The sequence below is a fragment of the Silurus aristotelis genome (assembly GCF_946808225.1).
Source record: "Silurus aristotelis genome assembly, chromosome: 4".
In the NCBI taxonomy this organism is placed as follows: Eukaryota; Metazoa; Chordata; class Actinopteri; order Siluriformes; family Siluridae; genus Silurus; species Silurus aristotelis.
The window spans coordinates 16,573,028-16,596,333 of NC_139577.1; the positions used below are offsets into that span (position 1 = coordinate 16,573,028).

Here is a 23,306-nt window from a genome sequence, read left to right on the forward strand (position 1 = left end):
TTTTATTTTATTTTGTAAGTAGTCTACTCGAGAGCGAGAAATAAAGCATCATATGAATTTTTAATTATTGTTACCTATAAATAAAAAAATTTCATTAAGAGTAAAACATTACACACACACACACACACACACACACACACACACACACACACACACACACACACACACAAACACACACACACACACACACACATATATATATATATATATATATATATATATATATATATATATATATATATATATATATATATATATATATATATATATATATATATATATATATATATGTATGCATTTAAAAAAAAAAGATAGAATACAGCATGAATCGACTAGTAATTTACAATTTCCCAAACAAGCAACATGGATTCATTTAAGCATATATGGTCGAATCATGAATATTATCAGTGTAATTTTGGTCAAAATGAGCCATCTGTATTATCCACAATTTAATGTTATTTCAGCTCGAGCCAAATATGATCCAAATCCACCCTCCCCAATGATGTGTGGCATTTTATCTCTGGGTCGTATCATGCCTTGGACACAGTTTCTTAAAGACGTGTTAAGGCTGTAATCTGCCAGTCAGATCCGGATGCAGTGATCATACATGCCAAGCGAGATGAAAGTGTAAAACAGGGCCGACAACAGCCCACCACCCGTGTGGTCTTGATTTGGTCTATAACTATAATATCCGGGAAAATCCCAGGATACATATTCAAAAGATGACACGCATGATTCAATGTGGTCTATATAAAAAAATATTTATGAGATTTCAAAACATGGTTATTTAAATGTAAAGCCATCCGGACTGATATTCTAAAATATGATCACTCTGTATTAATATTTTAGAACAAAATTGCATTCATGAACTTTTATTAGATTATAAACGAGAGCAATATCCGTACACGATCAACTTAACAGGCGTTCGTGATTAAAGCTCTTTTGTTTTCATTGAAATGAGTGAACGAGATGAAGCATTTAGACTGAGCGAGATCTTCAGAGTAGTGAGCATGTATATCGTGTCACTCCAGAATCTGCGCATTTCATCAAGCTCTAGATCATCCTGCCTGCTACAGGGGGATGATGAAGGCATGCTGTTTTATCCCCCTCGCTCGAAAGCAGAGCTCCACATCCTTCGGGTGTTTACAGCGCGGAACTTTTAGAACGTTGTATACGTAAGAAACAGAACGACGCTGATGATGATCACGCACTTTTATAGAGAATATAGTTTCGACTTACGTTAAATACCTATTTGGATGAAGTAATCCCCGAGAAACGCAAGTTTGCTGTGGCTGAGCTGATGTCCTGAAAGGATGCGCCGATCAACCGGCATGTAGAAAGTTTCCTGGACTGCAAAGGAAGATGAGAAAGCTCACGTTTCCTTGGATGACATTTGTCTGTCATGAAAGGTGCTGGAAAAAGTGAAGGCTCGATCCCCACACGCAGAGAGGGACTGACTTTATGCTAAACCTTGGGCGACAGGTCCGCGGGAGATAGGACTGCCCACCTCTCTCTCTCTCTCTCTCTCTCTCTCTCTCTCTCTATCGCTCTCTCTCTCTCTCTCTCTCTCTCTCTCTCTCTCTCTCTCTCTCTCTCTCTCTCACACACACACACACACACACACACACACACACGTTTGTGATTTCTTTGTGGGGTGTTTCCACTCGCCTGTGTGTTACAGTAGCTAAATGTATTCTATATGTTTATTCCTATCCTGAAACCTAATTTTGGTAACATAAAAGACATCTTTCAAAAAACCTCCATTGTTTGTCACAAAAGAGAAAAAGGAAGTTTTTAACATTTACATTCTACTTCTACATTAATGGCATTTTGCATCTGAGCAGTTGAGGGTTAAGGGGCATTGGTCAAGGGCCCAGCACTGGTAGCTTGATGGTGCTGGGATTTTCAGGGTTTTTTTAGTGGCTTTGGAGCATTTGTCAGATCAGAAATGAATTTCTCCAAACTGCTTGTTCAACCTCCATCATCATTTAGTCATTTGTGCTCATCATAAGAACCTTTCTTGTTGCTTTGATCAAACTGTGAATGCTTTTGTACATTTATTGAATCGATTGTGTACAATTGTCTGCTGTTTCCTATATTATTAGTTGTTTATGTCATGATGATGAAAAAACAAACAAACAAACAAACAAACAGACAGAGCGAAACAAAGAATTATAAATTCCGAAAATTGATGAACAACCAAGAAATGAACGAACAGTAAAAGTGTGAATCCTGTCTGGTCTCTTGTAATCAATATAAATCAAATATGCAATTAAATAAATTGATTTCTGCTGCTGAAATTCATAGATACCAAACAGAAGGAAGGAAAATCCTGAAACTGTGCCCCATCATTCTGACAATGAGACTAAACATTTTGATTATCTTGTTTGTAAACAACTTTTCTGTCTTCCATTCTGACTTTTGAGAGATGAACTAAGGATTTTGAGAAAAGTATAGGCTTTTGCAAGAAACCCAATGTTTTGTGCTGTTTGTACAAATTGTTTTGAGAATGCACTTATTATATATTAAGGATGATTCGAGAAATGCTCCAAAGCAGCTGAGAAAAACTGTAAAATCGACCTTCTGATCAAAAGTCCAACATATTATCTTCTGAGCTCCCACTGAGGTACCAAGTTCCTTCCATTTTTTTTCCCCCAGCCAAATTCCTAAAAGGTAAAAACAGTCTCACATTTTTATCTCATTTCAATCATTATGGATATATTTGATTCATATTAAGAAACAAAAACATGCCCATTCCACACATTCAACCATCATTTAGGAAATCAGGTTCTTAAAAAAGTTTTTAACCAGAACTCTTAAGTAGCCAATGGAACAGGCCTTTGTGCCATGCTGTATAATCTATTGAATAACGCTACTAAATAATATGACTTAAAGAAAACAACATTTGTAAAGATTGTTAATGTAAAATGTAAGACTAAAATGTGTGCGGTCTGATCATGTAGGAACACAGGAATGTTCAGACTACTGGCAGAACTAGAAAAGCCTCCAGGACTCTGACATTTATGTCTTAAATGTGCTTATGCTATGAAAGACAGTTTGCACAGTGAATAGTGAAGTGAATAGTTCTGAGTAATTATCTCTGTGATTATTAAGGGCATAGACTTTATGCCCTGATTCCTCGAAAAGTCTCATTTGCATATCAATTGAAGATTTTTAAGAATTTGACTTTTTTTTTCCAAACAGTACATGACAATCTCAGTAATGGCAATTGGTAAGAAGCCTTATATATATTTTTTATATATTTTTTTGGGCTAATGTCTTCAGTTCCTAAGCAAACAATTCCTTGCATTAAATGGGAATCTAATGAAACTATAGGCTTTTTATTCTGTAATGAATAAAAAAAAGACTTTTCCAAAATGTATTGTGCCTTAACATTTTTTTAAATATATTGCTTTAGGTCAGCACATCTTAGATTTGGATAAGACCTAGCCTGAATACACCAGCATTTACAAAAGTAATGTGGTGTTTTTAAATATCTAACAAGTCTGTAAATTTTGCAGCTAAAAAAGTATTCTCTGAACGTTTCTGAGCGTGTAAATCTCACCTTGATTGATAAGCTTTAAATTATATAGCTGGGTATGGTTACTGCAGGTGTATACACTCACTCTCCAGTTTCTTAATCTGTCCAGTTTTATTGCATCTATGCCCACCAGCTGAGTTTCTCTTGCTGGCTGACAGAAGTAGAACCTGGTGCGGTTTCCTGCTGTTGTAGCCCATGTGCCACAGAATTTAAGGTTTTGGTTTATCTAAGATGCATGCTATAGCCTTCTTATCAGTTCAAATCATTCTGACTATTCTGTTCAGGCTTCTTTTATAAACAAAGTATTTCCACCCATAGAATAATAATAATAATAATTATTATTATTATTATTTTTTACAATATTGTGTAAAATTAATCATTTTATCGCACTTGCAGTTTATTCAGTTCTAAAACTGGCATGTTGGCAACACCAAACATGCCATGCTCTGGGTCACTGAGATATCATCATTCCCCATTCTGATGCTTAATATGAACATTAACTGAAGCTCTTGTCTTGTGTCTGTTGTTGCACGAGTGATTGGATAATTGCATTAATATCCAGGTATACAAATCTTCCAAATAATTTTTTTTTTTTATTGTATATACTGCATACATATACAGATTGTGTTGTCATATTTAATAGGTTATCTAATTTACACATATTTCATGAGTTTAATGTAATTTGAAATTAATCTTTATCTAAATTACAGCAAAATAATTACACAAATAAGACTAGACATTGAATTATGGCAAAAGAACCCAATAAAAGAAGGAAAGGAAAAGTTAGGGTGCATCCATAGATGCACTGCAAAGGCTGAGCTGTTCACTAATGATGTCACTTTCACTGTTGAGAATCAGAATCAGAATCATGTCTATTGGCCAAGTGTGTTGAAACACACAAGGAATTTGGTTCCAGCTGTTGGTGACTCTCAAAAGTACAGACATAAATAACACTACACATTAAGCTTGGACTATACAAGACAAAACACACAATACATGACAATACAGGCAAAACAGACTATACAAGACAATACAGACAATACGAGACGGTACAATATAATAGAGTGGTCATTTTCAGCTTTCTGTAACCAATAACATTTATGAAGCTTTGTTGGTGTGGTTGACAATTATTAACACATCCTCAGTGGGCACAGAGAAAATCAGCCTGTATTCTGAGTGTGTGTGTGTGTGTGTGTGTGTGTGTGTCTTGTGCTATGCATCTTCTACTCACTACTAAAATACTATTTTATTCACAAATGGCCATCAGCTGTAAACCATAGACACGAAAATTAATTTTTTTTTCCCCCACAACCATTTCTACATGAAACTGTTTGAAAAAATGTAATTGTTTCAAAAATCAGTGTCATGTGGGTTGAATTTAAGTGTGCAGACTACATGCGCAAATCTAAGAATACACACTATATGGACACCAAACCATCACACACATATGTTGGCCTACCTCAAACTGATACACTTGTTTAGTGTGTCTTTGTATGCTGTAGCATTAACTTTCACCTTTACTGGAACTAATGGAACTAATTATGTTTCATTATGACAATGCCCTTGTACACAACGGAAGGTTTATAAAGACATGGTTTGTAAAAGTTGATGTGCTAGAACTCAGGTCACCCAAGCCTTTACCTTAACCACAGAGCACAATTAGGAAGAATTGCACCGCTTACCAGGCCTTCTCACTTTACACCAATACCTCAATAAAAATATCTAATACTAATACTGGTTAAAGGAGTGTAAAACCTTACAGCTATCTTCCAATAGTTAGTGGAAAGCCTTTTAAGTAAAGCAGAAGCTGCAATAACAGCAATGGGGTTCCAACTCCATGTTAATGACAATGGTTCTTGACTATATGGGTGTTGATCAGGTGCCCTCACAAGTTTTTTCCTCTGCAGATTCTCCTTATTGAACCATGCCAGAAACATGCCAGCAGGTAGATTTACTTCCCTGAATTGCGTCTAAAGTAGGAATGGATGTTGGATTATTCATACATTTGAATGTTCGAATGCTTCAGTGTGCACGATGCCCTGTATGTACTTGCACGACAACCAGGTTGCATTCCAGTCTCATTCCAGTGTTTTAGGCCCACCTAATCCTCCTTTAAGATATAGCAGCTATTGGAAATAAATGAAATAAAAACCAAACCCTTTTCATTAAGTCACATCTTTCAATGATTAGTAAATAGCATGGCTTCACATCTGTCACAGAGTAGTGAATCCTGCATGCCATGTCTTTTCTCCTTCTCTCATGTACACATAGATGTTCTCCTAGTAGCCATTTGTCCGACTTTTTTGTTCATTAAAAATACAATTTTAGTATAAAATTTTCAGCATAAGCTGAGAGACTAGAGACTAGAAGAACAGTACACTCATCTTACATGTTATCACCGCCCCCTGATATAAACCACAGAGTGACGTCAGAGTGAGTCCCGGCTTGGGTGCACTTCATCAATAGCGATCAACCTAACTTTATGGTTCCTTGGTATGTCAGTGTTCCCCGTCTTGAGTTAGTCAAATAAAATAATTCACCATTATCGATTCATATATATGCAGGGAACATTACTAATCTTAAGGGTTTGAGTCTTTCATATACACTATTTACAAAAAGATACGTCTTTAAACGCTCTGTTGTAAATACAGGACGAGGACGCACCGGCGCATGCGATTGGCTGAAAACAGGATCATGTCAAAATGAAAACATCAAGCTAGGTTGCACTTCACGCTTTTCCACGTCAGTAAGTTCACTTGCACTACCGGCTTGCTAACCATAGCGACATAAGAGACCGTGACAGCTTCAGATCCAGCGGAATAACCTGGGCATGTCGTGAAACTGCTTCAACGTAAGACTGTATCTCAGTCAGTTTGCGCAGTGTCATTCATTTCATGTGTATCTGGGGTTCACACGTTTACATTTCCATTCACCAGGCTCTTAGCTCTTCCTCGCTTGCTAGCCACTGAACGCCATTTTGGATTCGCATCTGTACAGGTAATGGGTTTTGGGGCCAGTTTGACACTTAGAAAGGCACATAATTAACGGACACAAAGTGTCTCCTAAAAGTGTCTTACGTAAAATAGATATGCTGTTTTGTGCTGACATTGTTTAACGACTCTTTAATTAAATTGGTAGCGCAGCTAAACATCTAGCATGCTAACTAGCTTTCTGATTAGCAGCTCTCTTTCTCTTTCTCTCTCAAGCTAAACGGTTCCTATCGGATTCACAGACAACCGCGAGGAATTGTCAGCATGTCTTATTGTTAAAGGACAGAATAATGTTATCATTTTATAAAGACAGCAGTTTGAGCCAGCTGTCAGGATAGGCCAACTGAGCTGCAGCTAGCCGAAGGAACTTTCTGTTAGCATTGAAGGATTTTCTCACAGATTAATCACTAGTTAATATAGCTGTTTATTTTGTTTGTTTACCCCAATCAAACCTGTGTAAACCTGCTGACTAAATGCTGCACAGAAGTTTTGAAATAAAAGTCCTTTCCTTACATTCTTACCAGGTTCGAAATTATACCCCCAGTCACTGATTACTGTCAAGGGTACATCTTTTTGTCCTGGAGAAGCTACAGGTAATGTGAAAAGAAAGAAACAATGGAAATTAAACTTTAGTATGTTTTGGTATAATGCAACATTTATTTTTGCCCCATGACCATCAATCGAGATTGTTTTATTGCTTCTTCATGCTTTAACTTGCACATTACAGGTGCCAACACAATGTAAAGTTCAAATACCTTTATTTCACTGTTAATGTTACATTTATACAGTTTTATTTTAATTTGCTAGTCTGTTTCACATCTTACATTCTCCACCACAGCACCAAATGATTATTCCTCCAGTCACTATACATGGTTATATGATTTTGTACCTTTAATATGCGTCTGTAGCTTTGTAAATGAAACTGGAATTTGACTCTAATGTTTGGTGTAATGCAGCACTATTTTGTTTTAGTGTTCAGTTTCCCTCAATCATGTTTGATCTTTTTAATAAGAAAGTTTGGCCAGTTTTGCAGTGTAACTACCTTTTTTTTTCCTTTTCCATCATCATTGATGTTTTATTTCAAGTTTTTTATTTTGACTTGCTAGTGTGGATAATATGCATGCTTCACATGGTCTCACCTGTCATTTATTTACCTCACTCTCGTGTCAGTTTACGTGCATTTATTTCGCATTGTACCCTACCGCGTGTCTTTGCGTGTGATCAGCATTGCCGCATATTGCCGAATATACACGTTTAACCCTCGTCCTGGAGTTAACTGTCCTTCACGTTTCAGGGTTTTACCCCGACATGCATAATCGGCTAATTAGGAGCCATTTTTGAGTTGATGTGGGTGTGTTATGCACGAATTACACTGAAATGTGCAGAACAGAAGGTTCTTCAGGACAACGAATAGGAACCTGCAACCTTCCCAATGAATAAGTCTCTACTTTTAATGTTTCAAATTGATAGTTTGCCCCAAAAGGATTTTTTTTAAATTTTTTATGTTAAACGGTGCCAGATGCTGACAGATGTTAACCTCACAGCACAGCTACTTGAGTAAAGTATGGCTTACTTGGTAATGGAAAAACGAACAGTATGATGGAATTGGATCCAATAATCATCTATTTGGTCCTGTTATTTTGTTCATCGGGAACTTGTTCTATTGGTTTAAATGGTAATGTGCATAACATCTGTTGTGCTGTGCCCTTCCTTAACATTAATATTAATATTATAGAAATAGAACTGTAAAAAGCACTAAATGTCATCAGTATCTAATCTGATCTAAACTAATTTAAAAGTGCCAACCATTAAACCCAAAACCCTATACACACTAAATGGGACATGTATACAGTAATGACATCGCTAGTGTGTTTGTGTCTTAGTCACTAGTTTTCTATCGTAGGGGTGGGCGCGATATCGGTATGAGCATGACTACATGTATTATGTTGTGCCACGATATGGATTTTGCTCTGCCGTGGATACCGTTCCATATTCATGAATTCTAAATCTGCATTTTTATTGTTTTGTTCAATTTGTTACTCTTTACAACTTTTAACACTACTAATGTCGATAGAGTGGAGGCTGAACCTTCTGTTTTCTACTGTGTCCAATGCCTTACTATGCAGGCATTAGTAATCAAACACAGAGAGCATCATAACAGTCTAAATAAATAGAGCACAAACCGTCTAATTAAACGCTGGCTAAAATCTTTATGGCTGCGGATCTCGTATCCTGGATGCGGAGTTTGAATCAGCTTTCTGAAACCTCCTTTCTCCACAGTTTGAATGGATCTGATGTGTGCTACAGTGGTGTGGAAAAGTGTTTGCCCCCTTCCTGATTTCTTATTTTTTTGCATGTTTGTCACATTTTAATGTTTCAGATCATCAAACGAATTTAAATATTAGTAGAAATGAAGGCTTTTATTATTGAGGGAAAACAAAATGCAAAACTACATGGCCCTGTGTAAAAAAGTGTTTGCCCCCTAAACCTAATAACTGGTTGGGCTGCCCTTAGCAGCAACAACTGCAATTAAGCGTTTGTGATAACTTGCAGTGAGTCTGTTACAGCGCTGTGAAGGAATTTTGGTTCACTAATCTATGCAGAATTGTTGTAAATCAGCCACATTGGAGGGTTTTCGAGCACAAACCGACTTGTTAAAGTCATGCCACAGCATCTCAATAGGATTCAGGTCAGGACTTTGACTAGGCCACTCCCAAGGCTTAATTTTGTTTTTCTTCAGCCATTCAGAAGTGGACTTGCTGGTGTGTTTTGGATCATTGTCCTGCTGCAAAACCCAAGTTCACTTCAACTTGAGGTCACAAACAGATGTCAGGACATTGTCCTTCAGGATTTTTTGGTAAACAGCTAAATTTATGGTTCCTTTTATCCCAGCAAGTCTTTGAGGCCCTGAAGCAGCAAAACAGCCCCAGACCATCACACGACCACCACCATATTTTACTGCTGGTATGATCTTCTTTTTCTGAAATGAGGTGTTACTTTTACGCCTGACGTAATGGGACACACACCTTCCACTAAGTTCAACTTTTGTCTTGTCAGTACACAGAGTATTCTGGCCAAACTGAGACGAGCCTTTATGTTCTTTTTGCTCAGCAGCGGTTTTCGTCTTGGAACTCCGCCATGCAGACCATTTTTGCCTCGTCTCTGTCTTATGGTGGAGTCATGAACACTGACCTTAAGTGAGGCCTGCAGTTCTTTGAATGTTGTTGTGGGGTCTTTTGTGACCTCTTGGACGAGGCGTCGCTGTGCTCTTGGGGTAATTTTGTGTAACACTTTTTCACACAGGGCCATGTAGTTTTAAATTGTGTTTTCCCTTAATAATAAAAACCTTCATTTAAAAACTGCATGTTGTGTTCACTTTTACTAATATTTAAATTAGGTTGAAAATCTGATGCATTAAAGTGTGACAAACATGCAAAGAAATAAGAAATCAGGAAGGGGGCAAACACTTTTTCACAATACTGTATGTGAAACAATACTGGTTTGGGTTAAAAATCTCTGACATCGACCAGCAAACAATACTGTGCAATTTGTGTCACCGTGGTGGTGTAGACCACCAGCTGGAAACAACAGCAACCTTTTTAACCACTTGAAACCCATGCAGGCTACAAATATAAGGAATGCACCCAAATGTGTGCAACAGATATTCCAAGAGAGGAATAATTTCCGAAGGCGAGCGCAGCTCCCACTTAGCAGTCAGTCAAATCTTCATTCAACCTCTGGTACTTTTTATGACAAGACGAGCAAAAAATAAAAAAGGAACGAGATTGCAAGCTCAATTACACCACATGGCGACGGACATCGTACCCATTTAAACGGTGGAAAAAGAAGGTTTCAGAAAGTTGATTCAAACTCTACAGCCAAGATGCGAGATCCCGTAAATATTTCAGCCAAACACGCTTGTTACAGCTTTACACCGAATGTCGATAAGAGTTTACAATGAAATCAGTGACGCTGTGTTTTATTTTCAGTTATATCAGTTTAAAATAGATATTTATGAGAATTTAAATAAGGTCTAATATCTGATCAGTGTTGTAGATTTCATTAGTGACTGTCTCTCTTATTTGAGCAAAAGCTGCAAATACTTGTGAATACAACCAATATAGAACCCTTCACAACTCCACAAAGTATGACCATGTTAATTTGACGTCACTGTCTGATGTTAAAGCAAGTCCAAATTCAGAAAACCATCCTGAGTTGAAGAATAGAAGTTCTGAGTTGAAAGGGTTAAAGTTCTGAGTTTATTTCAACCAAACAGTAAATTAAAAATTTACTGAAAGCCAAGATCAAGTAATTAATCAGGTGGAATCAGATGTAGCTGCTTCTTGGTTGGAATTGCACCCACATCGGCATGTTCTGGATTTGATTGGACAGCGCTGTTTTAGTTGAATCGTTACTATTACAGGGTTGTTCAGTGGCTCAGAAACCCATGACTTAATTATGATGATTATGATCCCAGGATGCCTCTTTTATGCATCTGTAGTCTTTTATGCATCTTTAGTCATTTTCTGCCTCAGTGCAGCATCATACATCTTTAGTTATAAGAAAAATAACCCTTTCTGAAATATGAGAACCATTTTGGATGTTGAGGTTTAGTCAGTTTTTGAAAATGACCAAAATCTTGATTAAACACGCACCTTTCCGTTGTTAAATCATCAGCACATTGCCGAACTCTGTTTTCCTGTTTTTATCTTCAGATTCGCGATGGTGGACAAGAATATATACATCATCCAGGGGGAGATTGCAACAGTGGTTGGTGCCATCAAGAGAAACTCCAGATGGAGTACACATACACCACTGGTAAAGTGATTCATTTATATGCGAAACCCTTTTATGCAGTAACTTGATTTTAGTTTCATAAGTGACAGTTTGAAAAAGTGATGTTTCTTTCAAAATAAAAGAATGAACTTAGTGAAGCATTTGTACTGCTTCTGATTGGGTTTTTCAGAATGTATGCATTAATGAGGGAACCATAACAGCACAGAGTAGCATTTATAATGCACCTTAGCAGAGATTATAAGCAGCCCTATATACATCCCTGATCTTTATTATCACTACTCCCTTTGTTGATAATAGTTCTGATTTAAATTCTTTACAATCAAATGTTTTTAAACCCGAGTAAACAAAGTCAGTCATCGAGACGTGTGCAGTTTCTATTATTGCTTAATGGAATTGCCTGCTTTTAGTGCTACCACGTGTTAAAGTTCTTTATTGTTTGACTTAAAGATGACCATCTTTTCTTTACCTTCTTACAGGACGAAGAGCAGGATCCCCTCCTCAGCAGTTTCAGTCACCTTAAGGAGACGCTGAACATTGTTAAAGGTAATACATAATCACACACCTGATTTCTTTTCTTAGTTAAGCTTGATTTGTACTTATTTTGAGTTGTTTTGTATTGTAATGGATACAAAATATAAATCCCCCCCCCCCACGAAAGTTTTTTTTCGTTTCCTGGCTATACAATTAGAGAGCTCATAATCCATTCATCACACAAGGACAATAGTGTCTCAGTGTCTAAACAATTTGGTTGTGTGTAGAACAGCCTTCTACAGATCTCAGAGCCACTTGTCTGCTAGCACGGCAATAAGTGTATGTCTGCCTATTTAGCATTCACAAAAGTACGCCCTGCTACAGGCATATTTAATCAGGTGCGCAAGATGTCCACCGAGAGAACGGATGGCATTTTCAAGTTAGCCAATATTATCTTCTCATTGTCTTATTGTTGGATTTTTATTTCACCTCATGATTTTCGGGTGTCCCACGGAAACTATGTCGGTGTTTGTTCATTTAGTTATCTAAATGATTCATAATGAACCTGACTGCCAAAGTAAATGTTATGCAGTCTTGTGCAAGTGTTCCTCTATTTAATATAGTCAAAGGGATCGCCTAAATTCATTGCAGAGGAGAAGCTGCACTAGGTTGAAGCGTTATTCACATTTTTCAAGCCATCAAACAATCCTCAAATATTGCCCCATAGTATTACAGGGGCAACATAATCCCTCTCCAATAGAGATCAAATTTCTGTATCCAGAGTTTTAATCTTTTTCACACAATTCATGGAAAATTTGTACAAATATATTGTCAGCTAGTATCCACCACACACCCAAACTGTCAAACAATTTGCTTTTTCTTTATTTTTTTCTTTTTCGTCCACTAATTTATATGAAACTTAATTATTTCGATTTTTTATTTCAAGATCCAGAAGCAAATCTGGCTTTACGTTATTAGATAAAAAAAAAAAAAAAAAAAACCTATGCGATTTAAATGCCAATATAATATAAGAATGCTTAGTCTGCATTTTCTGTAGGCCTGCTATTGATAAACATTAATACAATTTTAAACTCAAAAACCATTAAGATGGATTTGTACTGTATTTATTAAAGTTTGCTACATTCACTTAGGGCCACAATCACCATGAACACTCGAGTCTCCATCAGTGAACAGTTGATAAGCTCAACAGTGATGGAACTATAATGAATGGACATAAGTTTTCACTCAGAAGAGGAAATGTTCCCTTTTTAGTCTGGATTTTCTCAAGGTTTCTAACGCATAACATCTCAGGGAGTTTTTTTTCTCCTTGACACTGTCATCACTCTTTAGGGATAAATTTAGGGATAAATTTGGACTAATTTTAAATCGATATTTGTAATCTATTTATTTCTGTAAAGCTGCTTTGGGATAATGTTCTTTATAAAAAAAAAATATATATAAATATATATAGTAATAAAAGCGAATGAAATTGAAATGAGATGAATATCTGTGAAGAGATAAATAGAAAGAGCCTGTCTGTGCATTTGGGGAAAAATATGTCTGCAACCAAATTGAGCTGCTTTATATTCAAACAAGATCTTAAGCCTCAAGGTGTCATGTAGGAAAAAAAAAACTAACAATGGATTCACTTTACAAGGTTGTAGTGAGACAAATCCAATTTTTATCATAATTTGACAGATCAGATTTTTTTCAGGACTGTGTGGACAGAAACAGTAGAATTTTTTTCAAATTAGGCACAATCTGCTTTTGTATTTGGTACTAGATCATATATCAGGGTCATTGAAATGTTTCCTTTAGCACTTTAGAATGTTTTTGTCTGTTTGTTTCCGTGGTGGTGGTGGTGGTGTTCCTTCTTTCGCTAGTCCGAACATAATTCCCTTCCTAACAACTACCAACATGCAACAGCCAATCAGCTTTCAGTTATTTGTGTGAATTTCTCCTGGTTTGTACTACAGACATAAAACTGATTATTTTTTTTTTCGTCTATGGCTTGACAAAAAGTTAATTAAGTGCGTGGTTAAGGCCACTTGCTAGTTATGTGTGTGTTTTTGATGTTGTGATATACTGTATGTCTTAAATTTCATTCTTAATGGTCTTTAAAAGGTCTTAAACAGTCATAAATCTGATTTGGTGAAACCTGCAGAAACCTTAGATACATTTATTTGTGCCAATCAGCATGAATAGGAGCAGAAAGGGGATTTTTGTGGCTTTTTTACCAGTGTGCCTGTCACTGTTGTCTTCATCATCCAGTGTCAGCAGTGTGCCAAAGCAACAGTAGCAATCAACAGCAGAAGACGAAATCGACGAAATCAGTGATTTACTTGATATTTAATGAAATAAATTGATTGCTGCTGAAGCTGAGTAGTGTGTAAAACCCAACACATGGCAAAAGGCAGCCAGAAATGAATGTAATATTCTCCCATATAAATGATTTGTGAATCCCTCCATACCACAACCTCTACTGGCTCTTCTCCCTTACTCACACATCACCCAGTGCCAGCAATAGCTGCTAAAGGTAGCCATCTGGCTTTTTATTTCCTTCATGATCTAATCATGTACAGCTGACAAGCTGTTTTCTGACCTCCAGAACAAATTATAATGCCGGCTCGGGCTACTAGCACGTTAATTTGTTGCTTCTACGATAGCTGATTATGTTTGCAAATAAAAATAATTTTTGTTTGTCGTGCATGTGAATCATGCAAAATTGATGTGGGGCATTCTGGTGGGCATCCACATTAAAGATGTATATAGGTCACTGTTTTCTGGCAAATTTTATGTGATAAAGCTTGTAATGAATGTGGTCTTCAGACTTGCCCTGTTGTATGCGTGGTCTATTTGACCAAGTGTGAAAGCTGTTATTGAGCCTGAGTGCAGTCCAAGCATCCGGTCTCTGCTATACCTGAAAACAGTGGCAAGCGGAAGGATTCAAGTTAACACGAGGATACCATATGTAGAAGAAATCTGTTTTACAACCTATTTCAACTCTAGTTTTCAATTCTGTGAAGCATATATTGCACTCACCTCCTCGCCGATACCGACTCAGTCATTCAAGCGCTAAACGTCGTACTTTCTCTGCCTTGAGCAAGTTTTAGGGGGAAAGAACAAAACAAAAAACATTTTGCTGAACATGTGTTCTGATTGCAAACCTGGGTTTATATAAAGAGCAGTCATTACTGCCGCTTTCTCAAATGCCATTGTAGGCAGAGACTCTGAGCTTTTTTCCCTGCACTTTTCTTTCCACTCATTCTCACTGCATCTGCTGCTAGTTTCCAAACAACTGTCATCTTATTTCTTAATGAAACCTTTATTACTGTCAGAGAAAATGTAAGAGTTGTATATTCAGTAGTACTGAAAACAGATGCAAGTACCAGCACTTCTTCATTCAATTTTGTCCTGCTTGGTCACAACTGGTCCTTTGTGCCTTTGGACCTTAATAGACCTGATCAAAGGCTGTTTTCTCAGACAGTTTGTCTTTACTGCACTGCTAAGGTATGGGGTGTATAAAGAAACTAGAGATGTGAAATGTTAGCAAATGCCCTAATGCATTAGTTCCAGTGCCACAGTGATCGAGTGCAGCTCCATCTTTTGTCAGTCAGTCTGTGTCCGTTTCAAACCTAGTAATATGGCTACAATTATCAGTGTTATCTGATTAATCATACAAGCTGTTCGAATGAATTGCTTCAAGCCAGCGAGTACTGAGGATCAAGCAGATCATATTTTTCGAAAGATAATTTTGTCCGCTAAGTGGAATACTATTTCTTTGGCTAGATATGCTGCTAGTGTCCGCATCTTCCATTGCACACTGTCCCTTGTGTATTTTGAGGACATGGTTTTGTGATGACCGTGTTGTGGATTGTTTAGTAGCAACCGAGGGGTTCTCTAAGGTCGATGTCAGGTTCACCCGTGAAGCAATTTTAAGGTGGTTCAATTTTACATGGCACTGCAAGTCTGAGGTGTTGCCATCGCCGGATTCATTTTCCAGGAGCATCTAGAATAGCTTTTCAACTATTTTGCTAACATAATATTATTCGACCACCCAGTATGGCACAAGGTCATAAATTTGGCAGCTTATTAAACTGCTATGATTTTTCAATTTCCAATACATTACTTTGTATCTAAAGCTATTCTTTATTTATCACTGTTGTACTCTGCTTCCCAACGCTTGCCTTTGCTAATGAAGATATATAGAAATCTCACAGAACCCTTTGTACACGCCCCTCCCCCCTTTTTATACAATTGACGTATCAAATCTATTATATTACGCTTTGATAATTTTGCACGTTTCATGCTTTCAGCGAGTTCCAGACCTTAAGTTAAGTTTTCTGGGTCATAACTGGGCTGAATTTAAATGTTCGCTAAATTAAATTGGGGGCGCAAAAAATGTACCGTGCAAATTAATCAGTTTTTGAACTTGGCTGCATTGTGCTCCCTGTATATAAATGTCTTATTTTTACACAAACTCCCAGCATTAATTACATGATCTGGAATAATAATTTGATGGTAACGTCTACTTTTATAATAAGGCCTTCCTATTGTGAATGCGTTTTCGATCTAGGGTTTCAAATCAGACCAAATTGTCATCATGCATGTCTGGTCCACTGTGTTGAATTCTATTGTACAAATATTATTTTACTGATGGCTCATGATTAATGTGTCCTCTTAACCTCGATAGCCCAGTGGCCAGCCTCGTCTCCGAGCTTTAGTGAGAGAGAAAGAATGACAGAGTTAAGGGAATGGAATCTGTCGGGGGGGTAGATCTGTGGGATGTGAAGAGTGTGCATGGGAAGTTCTCTCAGTCTCCCTCCCTCACCCCCCACTCCCCCTCACTTTCTGTCATCTCTCGGGAGTTCTGGTAGATGGACAGGAGCGCCTGCGTCTGGGGCCTGAGAGGAATCCACCATGCTTTTTCACCCTGAACCCCACCACAACCCTCTTTCTCCGCCAAGTTGGCGCTTAAACCCCAGGCTCACAAGCTGCTTTAGAGTTTGTGGTATGAAAGTCATCAGTAATTGGGGTTTCTGGAAAAGTAACTGTCTGATGGTCTATAAATCATTGCTTATCCATATACATTAAAGGTAGTAGGTATTATACAACCAATATTACACAATGACCTACAATGCATAGTAAGATGCTGTCAAGTTGAGAATACTTCAAGACCTTGGTATCAGTTAGTCTTAATTTCTTTGTGATTTAAGGGCTGAAAACATACTTTCTTGTGAACTTCAAATGAGTGATTTTGTTTGCAAAGGTTTTAAACTAACTGTATTCACAGAAACCTGGGTTGGGGCTTGAGGTAGAACCCATTTAAATTCAACCCAGGCATTGTTATAGCACAGTGTGGTGATGCAGTTTCTTAAAAGAACAATTGATACAGCTTTAATCTCATCTTATTAGTACTTTTCTTTAGTGTAGTGTTAATGTTTATGGTAGTGCATCTGTGATGAATTGTGTTGCATGGACTATAGTCATCTGCTAAACAAAGCCACCTTAAATCTCTACTTGCTGTGTATATTCTCTCATCTCAAAGGTTTCAGTCGTTTTCCTAGCTTGATACAGGTCCTGTTCTCGTTCCCCTCTACCAGCCGTGTGATTGGCAGGAGCATGTGCCATACGGCGGCAGCGTGCAGCTGTAAGTATATCATCTGCAGCTTTGGTTGGGTAAATATAGCAGAGGGACTTGTCAGACTGGGAGATGGATTGTTCTGGGAAAGGAAGTGTTGTCTCTTCTTCCACTTGTGGAACAGGAAATTTTTTGTGTGTGTGTTTCTGAAACAAAGAGCAGCCTGTACAGTTGTGGATGTTGAGCATAATTGTGTGTTTTTTTGTTTTTCTTTTTACATCCCAATACCTGCTCTACTCTCTAGCGAAAGACTCCGTATAACCGCTGTATTTTGCTACAGTCGAACTTTTGTATACATCTGGTGATGTAGTGTTCCATTTAACCAATCTTGATCCTGCCACTGAAGCTGGCATGGCATTTAAAAGAACAATAAACAAGCTACTCTTGGTCTTTTTTCATCAGTGAGATGTTGAGAAATACCCCGTTTTCTATTGTTACTGAAACAGGATGCTGCTAAAATGCCTAGTTTAGTTACAGTATATAGTTCATTTAATATATAATATATATTTACACTATTGTTCTGATGACATTTTATATTTTAGCTATTTCTTTTTTAAGATTTAAGTAATTGCATGCATGATCGTTGTTCTCTTGTTGCACAGCAAAGGCATTATATTAATTATGTCAGTTATAGTTCTGTGTATAGAGTTTTGGCCTGCATTACACTTGTGTAGTATAAACACACTGATTAGGATCTAATAAGTAAAAGCTTAGTGTAAAGTTCTTATATGTTTTCATCATTCAGATTCTGTAGCACATATTATTTTTCACTGTCGACAGGGTTAGCCACTCAGACATGCATTTGCTAATCCAGAGCCTCTCTGGAAGCACAAACAAGTGTGTTAAGGTGACATATGGGATGTTGGAAGATGGGGTGTTATTTTTCAGGAAGCAGTTCTTATAATCTGTAAAGCACAGGCACAGACTTTGGCACCTTGTCTAGTGTTCAGGTCAAAGTCCGACTGCTCAGTGGATCTCTAGAATTTGTTGTGAAACGTTCTGGATTTGAGGGATGGATAAACTGTGAAATCGGATTCGGTGTCAAGTTGAATAATTTCCGTGAACCACTTTTGCAGTGGAGCAGTATAACGGTGAAGAGGATTGGGGGGGGTTGAAAGTGGTGTATTGATTGACAGAAAAATGTAGGTTTCTTCTTCTGATGCTCACACGATTTCTCTCTGCTTTTTATGCAGCAGCCAGCCTCAGCCTTAGCCCGCTAAATCTTTTAAATCTTTCTGCCATCTCCTCCTCCCTGTCTGATACACTGAGCGTCAGTTTTTTTTTTCTTTTTCTACTCAAAAATCTGTTGAGGAAAGTGAAGGGCTAAATCCCCTTATTTTTATTCATACAAACACAGGTTTCATCTGATTGACAGCTTCTCTTCCTCCCCCCACACCTTTATTCTCTTGTTCATTAATAACATTGGGAAAATGTACACGCCACCCCAATTGACTAGAAACACTTGGACTGTATGGCTGATTAGAATGTAATTGAACGTACGGCGTGCCTCGTGGTGATTCCTTTATCACTGACCTTTATTTCAAATTAACTCCAGTCCTTTGAACAAAGGACAGAGCAAAGATCGCTTAGCTAGGACCTCATCTTGATCAAATTAGTCAGCTCACCCTTTATCTGTGCTTTTCTTGTTCAGAGCACTGTGCATGCCCTCTGACGCAAGTGAACAGCTGACTGCAAGCCTTAGTGTGTGTCTGTCGCTCCCATGCAGGAAAGTTAAGTTTACGTAGGAGTTCATTTGTTTTAAACGCGATTGCAGTCCCATGTTTTGTTACGATGGCAAATAAACAAAAAACAGGACTGTCCACTGTCTTATAGTGGTATAGGCAGTGATCTAAGCTCTCACACTCTTTTTTGGCCAGTGCCTATGTCTCACTTTCTGCAATGAAGCCCAAGGTCAAGTGCAAACCGTCTTAGACTTACAGCTGTGCCTGTGTCCCAGTGTGGCCTTCACTCAGTATGTGGGTATATCCTACACTCTGGAGGCCTCATGCTGTTCATTTGCCATTTGATATCTGCACATATATCTTTCCCAAATGAACAGCAAGAATGCAATTTGGCAGACACGGTGTAAGAAGATGACCCATAACTCAAATCAGGCAACCACATATGCAAATATGTTTTCTCATGGTGGCATATGCTTGTATAAAACGCTCTTGTGTGAAGCTTTTGAAGAGGTCGTTAAAATGTGTAACCTGACAGCATTTATAAATCGTAAATCGATTCAACGCAATCAAGGTAGTTCCGTGTACAGACGTGCATGCATATATGTTTTTTTTTAATATATACATTGTTAATGCATTAATGGACCAGATTCTGGTCTTGACCTGTTCAATCGCGAGAGTTTAGAACTAGGAATTTACAACGCTCCCCTAAGGAAGGAGGTTTTATATCCAATGGGCCAAAACTCAAGTCCAGGGTTTCTGTTAAAATACACTTCTCAGGCGCTGCATGTGAACGAGCAGGACAGCAAATGTACTCAGGACAAGTTTGATTCCAGTGGAAATGTTTAATTTTCTAAACTTTAATGTAATTTAATCATGGACTATGGAAAAAAAATGCTATATATATATATATATATAGCATATATATATATATGGTAGATGTTGTATTGAAACATTTTATTATTCTCTTTTCTGCCATAGACTAGCCTTTAATTGTTTATTTACGCTGTTAATTTACAATTTTGACCCCTCAGTTTGTAAGGTAGGGTTTTCACTGATTTGAGCCCACCGCAACAGTGAAACACCATCAGTAATGATGAATGCTTGTCCCCCTGTCTGCCAGGCAGCCACCCAGCACTAGTTAGTAGCTGTAAATCTGGCCAGTTAACAGTCCACTAACCGGCGACTGACAGGCGGGACTTAGGTTTGGTGTGAGGATGGGATGCAACTGTTGTTCTGTTTCAGAGCCTCTCAACAATGTGCTGAGTGCATGGAGAGGCCGGGCACAACCATTAATCACATACTCGGTCTGCCAGTGTAGCAGGCGAAAAGAGTGTGAGCGAGAGGTGGGAGTTTTATAGGATAGTGGGAGGTCCGGATGCGCCGATGAGAAGGTAAAGAGACGTGTGCCTGCTGCAAGGTTAAGTCCAAAGCACTTCTCATTCTTAGAGTTCCTAAAAAGTCCCAGAACACATGCTCGGCAAATTACATTAAAACACTGCAGCCTGCAGTATTTCAGCAGTAATGCCTTGTTTGTTTTAGGTTTTTTTTTTAGGGGGCGGGGAAAACTTTACAGACTCTATTGAACATTAGGAATCGTTAGAGACAAAATATGAATGTGTTCAAGATTATTGTGGAATTAAACAAGAATTGAAAAAGAATTAAGTATATAACAATGTGAAATTGTGACTTTCCAGAGTGTTGCTTGTCACTTGGGATTTTCACTGTTCTGATTTGAAGCGCTGGTTTATTTATTTACAGTGGAACCCGGTTATGTCGACGTCATAGGGGGTCGCCAAAAAGCATCGAGATAAACGAAAATCAAAATGGCGGCAATATATTAACGTGCTTCATGTACATAAAAAACTTTCTTTTGGCTTCTCCCGTTAGGGGTCGCCACAGCGGAACCTCCGCACGTTTGATTTGGCACATGTTTTACGCTGGATGCCCTTCCTAACGCAACCCTCCCCAATTTATCCGGGCTTGGGACCGGCACTAAGAGTGGCTGGGGATGGTTCCCTGACCGGGAATCGAACCCGGGTCGCAGCGGTGAGAGCGCGTGCTTCATGTACATGATGTGCGTTAATAAATGAGAATGTGCATGCGTGTTTTTGAAGGTTTTTTTTTTTTACACAACAGCGTTGCCGCGATTTGTTTGATGAAGTCATGCTATAAAAATACATACAGTACATGTTTATCTGTCAGGAATCCCCCTGCCACGCCCCCTTCAGCGTGTCAGGTGTTTTCTCGGCCGCTTTCTCTGAAGCTCCCGGCTTTAATCGCGCACATATGGTGCTCGTTTAGCATCATCACCAGCTCCTATTTACACTTCCACACTCTCACTGTCCGTTATTGTTGGTATTTGTTGGTTCACGGCGGTCGTTGTTATCGCCTATGCGTATCCCGGTACGTGTCTTCCCACCGGCACTCTCTCACCGGCTGCTCTTTTCTTCCCAAAGCCGCCCCGCGCCCCTACTAACACTACGAACACTAGCAGTAACTAACAGCAGAGATTCACCAGTATACAATACAACACCTGTAGCATCTGTAAGGTTTGATTTTTCCGCCACTTCCGCGAGTTCTTCTGCGGCTGCACCGAGATAACCGTCGTTAAATGGCAAAATTTTCCCCCCTTGCGCTCGAGATATCAGGGTTCGGCGACATAACCGATAAAAAAAATGCTTAGAAAAAGCGAGAATTTGGCGGTTCCACTTCCAAAACGTCGACTTAATAGGGTTGTCGAGGTAACCGAGGTTGAGATAACCGGGTTCCACTGTATTTGTTTTACAGATGAACAGATAGAAACTCTGTATTCTCGCGGTATTAATATACTCCTCGCTATTTGAACGCGTTGCATTGAGGAGGGGGAAAAATATATTTGTATCTCTCGGGTTTACATGCTCTCAAAATAGTTGAGCTGCTTATGTAGAGAGCATATAAGATGTATGCAAATTTCCTCAAGTTACACTCAGCTTTTGTTGTGAGGGCGCATCTAATCCCTCATCAACACACCAAATGATTTTGAGCAAACAGAGCTGCTTAATTGCTTTCTGAATTAATATTACACTAATGTCAATATCAAATCTGCTCTTGAAGTTCAATCAAAGGTGCAGCAGTGAGTAAAGGACTGTAGTATCTTTTTTTACAAAGCAGTATAAGTAGTAGGAATCCTGAAAGCCTACTGATAAACAAGTCTGCCTGGATCTTTGTTACTGCTAGTTTAGCCATGAGGACCGGGGTCCCGTGGGAGCCTACAAAAAGCTGCAGCAGCCAGAGGTTTATATATCAGGTGGGAATGGGTGGTCAGATATAAAGGTTTATGAAAAGGTCACATTTAATGACGTATGCTGCATGTCTCAATGTGTTTACTAGATCCAGAGGTTTAACTTCAGAATCTGCTTTGTTGTGGTTTAAATCCTGACTTTCTGTATATTTTGCTGAAATAGATGCAACTAAAAATATGTTTATTAAAAATACATTTTTGGAGTGGGAGGGATTAGTCAAATTGTATGCAAAAATCTAAAATCAAGTTTAGTTCTCGTTAGGATTGTCTGAACTCCGCGTTGTTGGTAACACAACGTGCTGACCCGGCAGTTCTGGCTTTTCCCCAGCCAAATACTGCATGTCCACGCATCAAGGGTCACCTAGACTTTCTAAACCATTTCAAGAGGTTTATAACATATTCTTGCATTTAAGGGGGAAAACACAATGAAAGATCAGAGATATTGCAAACAGAGGGTGTACCTCTGTGCCCGAATCGTTAATGCACTGTTGCATTAGAGCTTCCAATGCCTTTGTGCTGACTGTTAGAAGCTGTGAGGTGCAGAGGTTGTGATGTGAATCTGGGCTCAATAGCAGGCTAATCCTGAACAGATGGGGAATGGAGAGGAGTCGGGGTTTGCAGAAATAAGGGCTAATATTAGTATTGCAGAGGCAGTGCCTTGTGCGACGTTGAGATCTTAAGCCTAGGGCGTCCTAGTGTGAATCCCAGGCTGCCTTTATAGATAGGGCTAATAAACCTCACTCTGCACACACAGTGCACACAGCTGCTTGTTATTTCATGCCCCATAAGGACCTTGTGACCATGAACATTCTAATACACATATCTAATGTGCATTAGATTGTTAGTCTGGGTTTGCCACTCTCACATTTTTTTTTTCCGCATGCACAAACAAACATTGTCATAA

General features: G+C 38.4%; 2 protein-coding genes across 8 annotated transcripts in view; one reads left to right on the forward strand and one right to left on the reverse strand.

Annotated features, from left to right (window-relative positions):
* pitx3 (paired-like homeodomain 3) overlaps nt 1-1,474 on the reverse strand; it is a 13,082-nt gene extending 11,608 nt beyond the window's left edge. Inside the window, exon 1 of one of the 2 annotated variants that reach the window (XM_083540642.1) lies at nt 1,249-1,474. The gene's annotated coding sequence lies outside the window, so the exon portion shown is untranslated. Of the gene's footprint in view, nt 1-1,239 lie in introns of both variants that reach the window. The other variant, XM_083540641.1, reaches the window with a different exon arrangement.
* A 4,779-nt stretch (nt 1,475-6,253) lies between these two features.
* The window catches only part of gbf1 (golgi brefeldin A resistant guanine nucleotide exchange factor 1), a 55,907-nt gene continuing 38,854 nt past the window's right edge, over nt 6,254-23,306 (forward strand). For 5 of the 6 annotated variants that reach the window (XM_083540594.1, XM_083540590.1, XM_083540593.1 and 2 more), the window contains exons 1-3: nt 6,255-6,392; nt 11,247-11,349; nt 11,805-11,871. In XM_083540594.1, the coding sequence (XP_083396720.1) occupies nt 11,254-11,349; nt 11,805-11,871 (163 nt within the window). In that variant the 5' untranslated portion in view covers nt 6,255-6,392; nt 11,247-11,253. Of the gene's footprint in view, nt 6,393-6,477; nt 6,539-11,246; nt 11,350-11,804; nt 11,872-23,306 lie in introns of all 6 variants that reach the window. The other variant, XM_083540591.1, reaches the window with a different exon arrangement.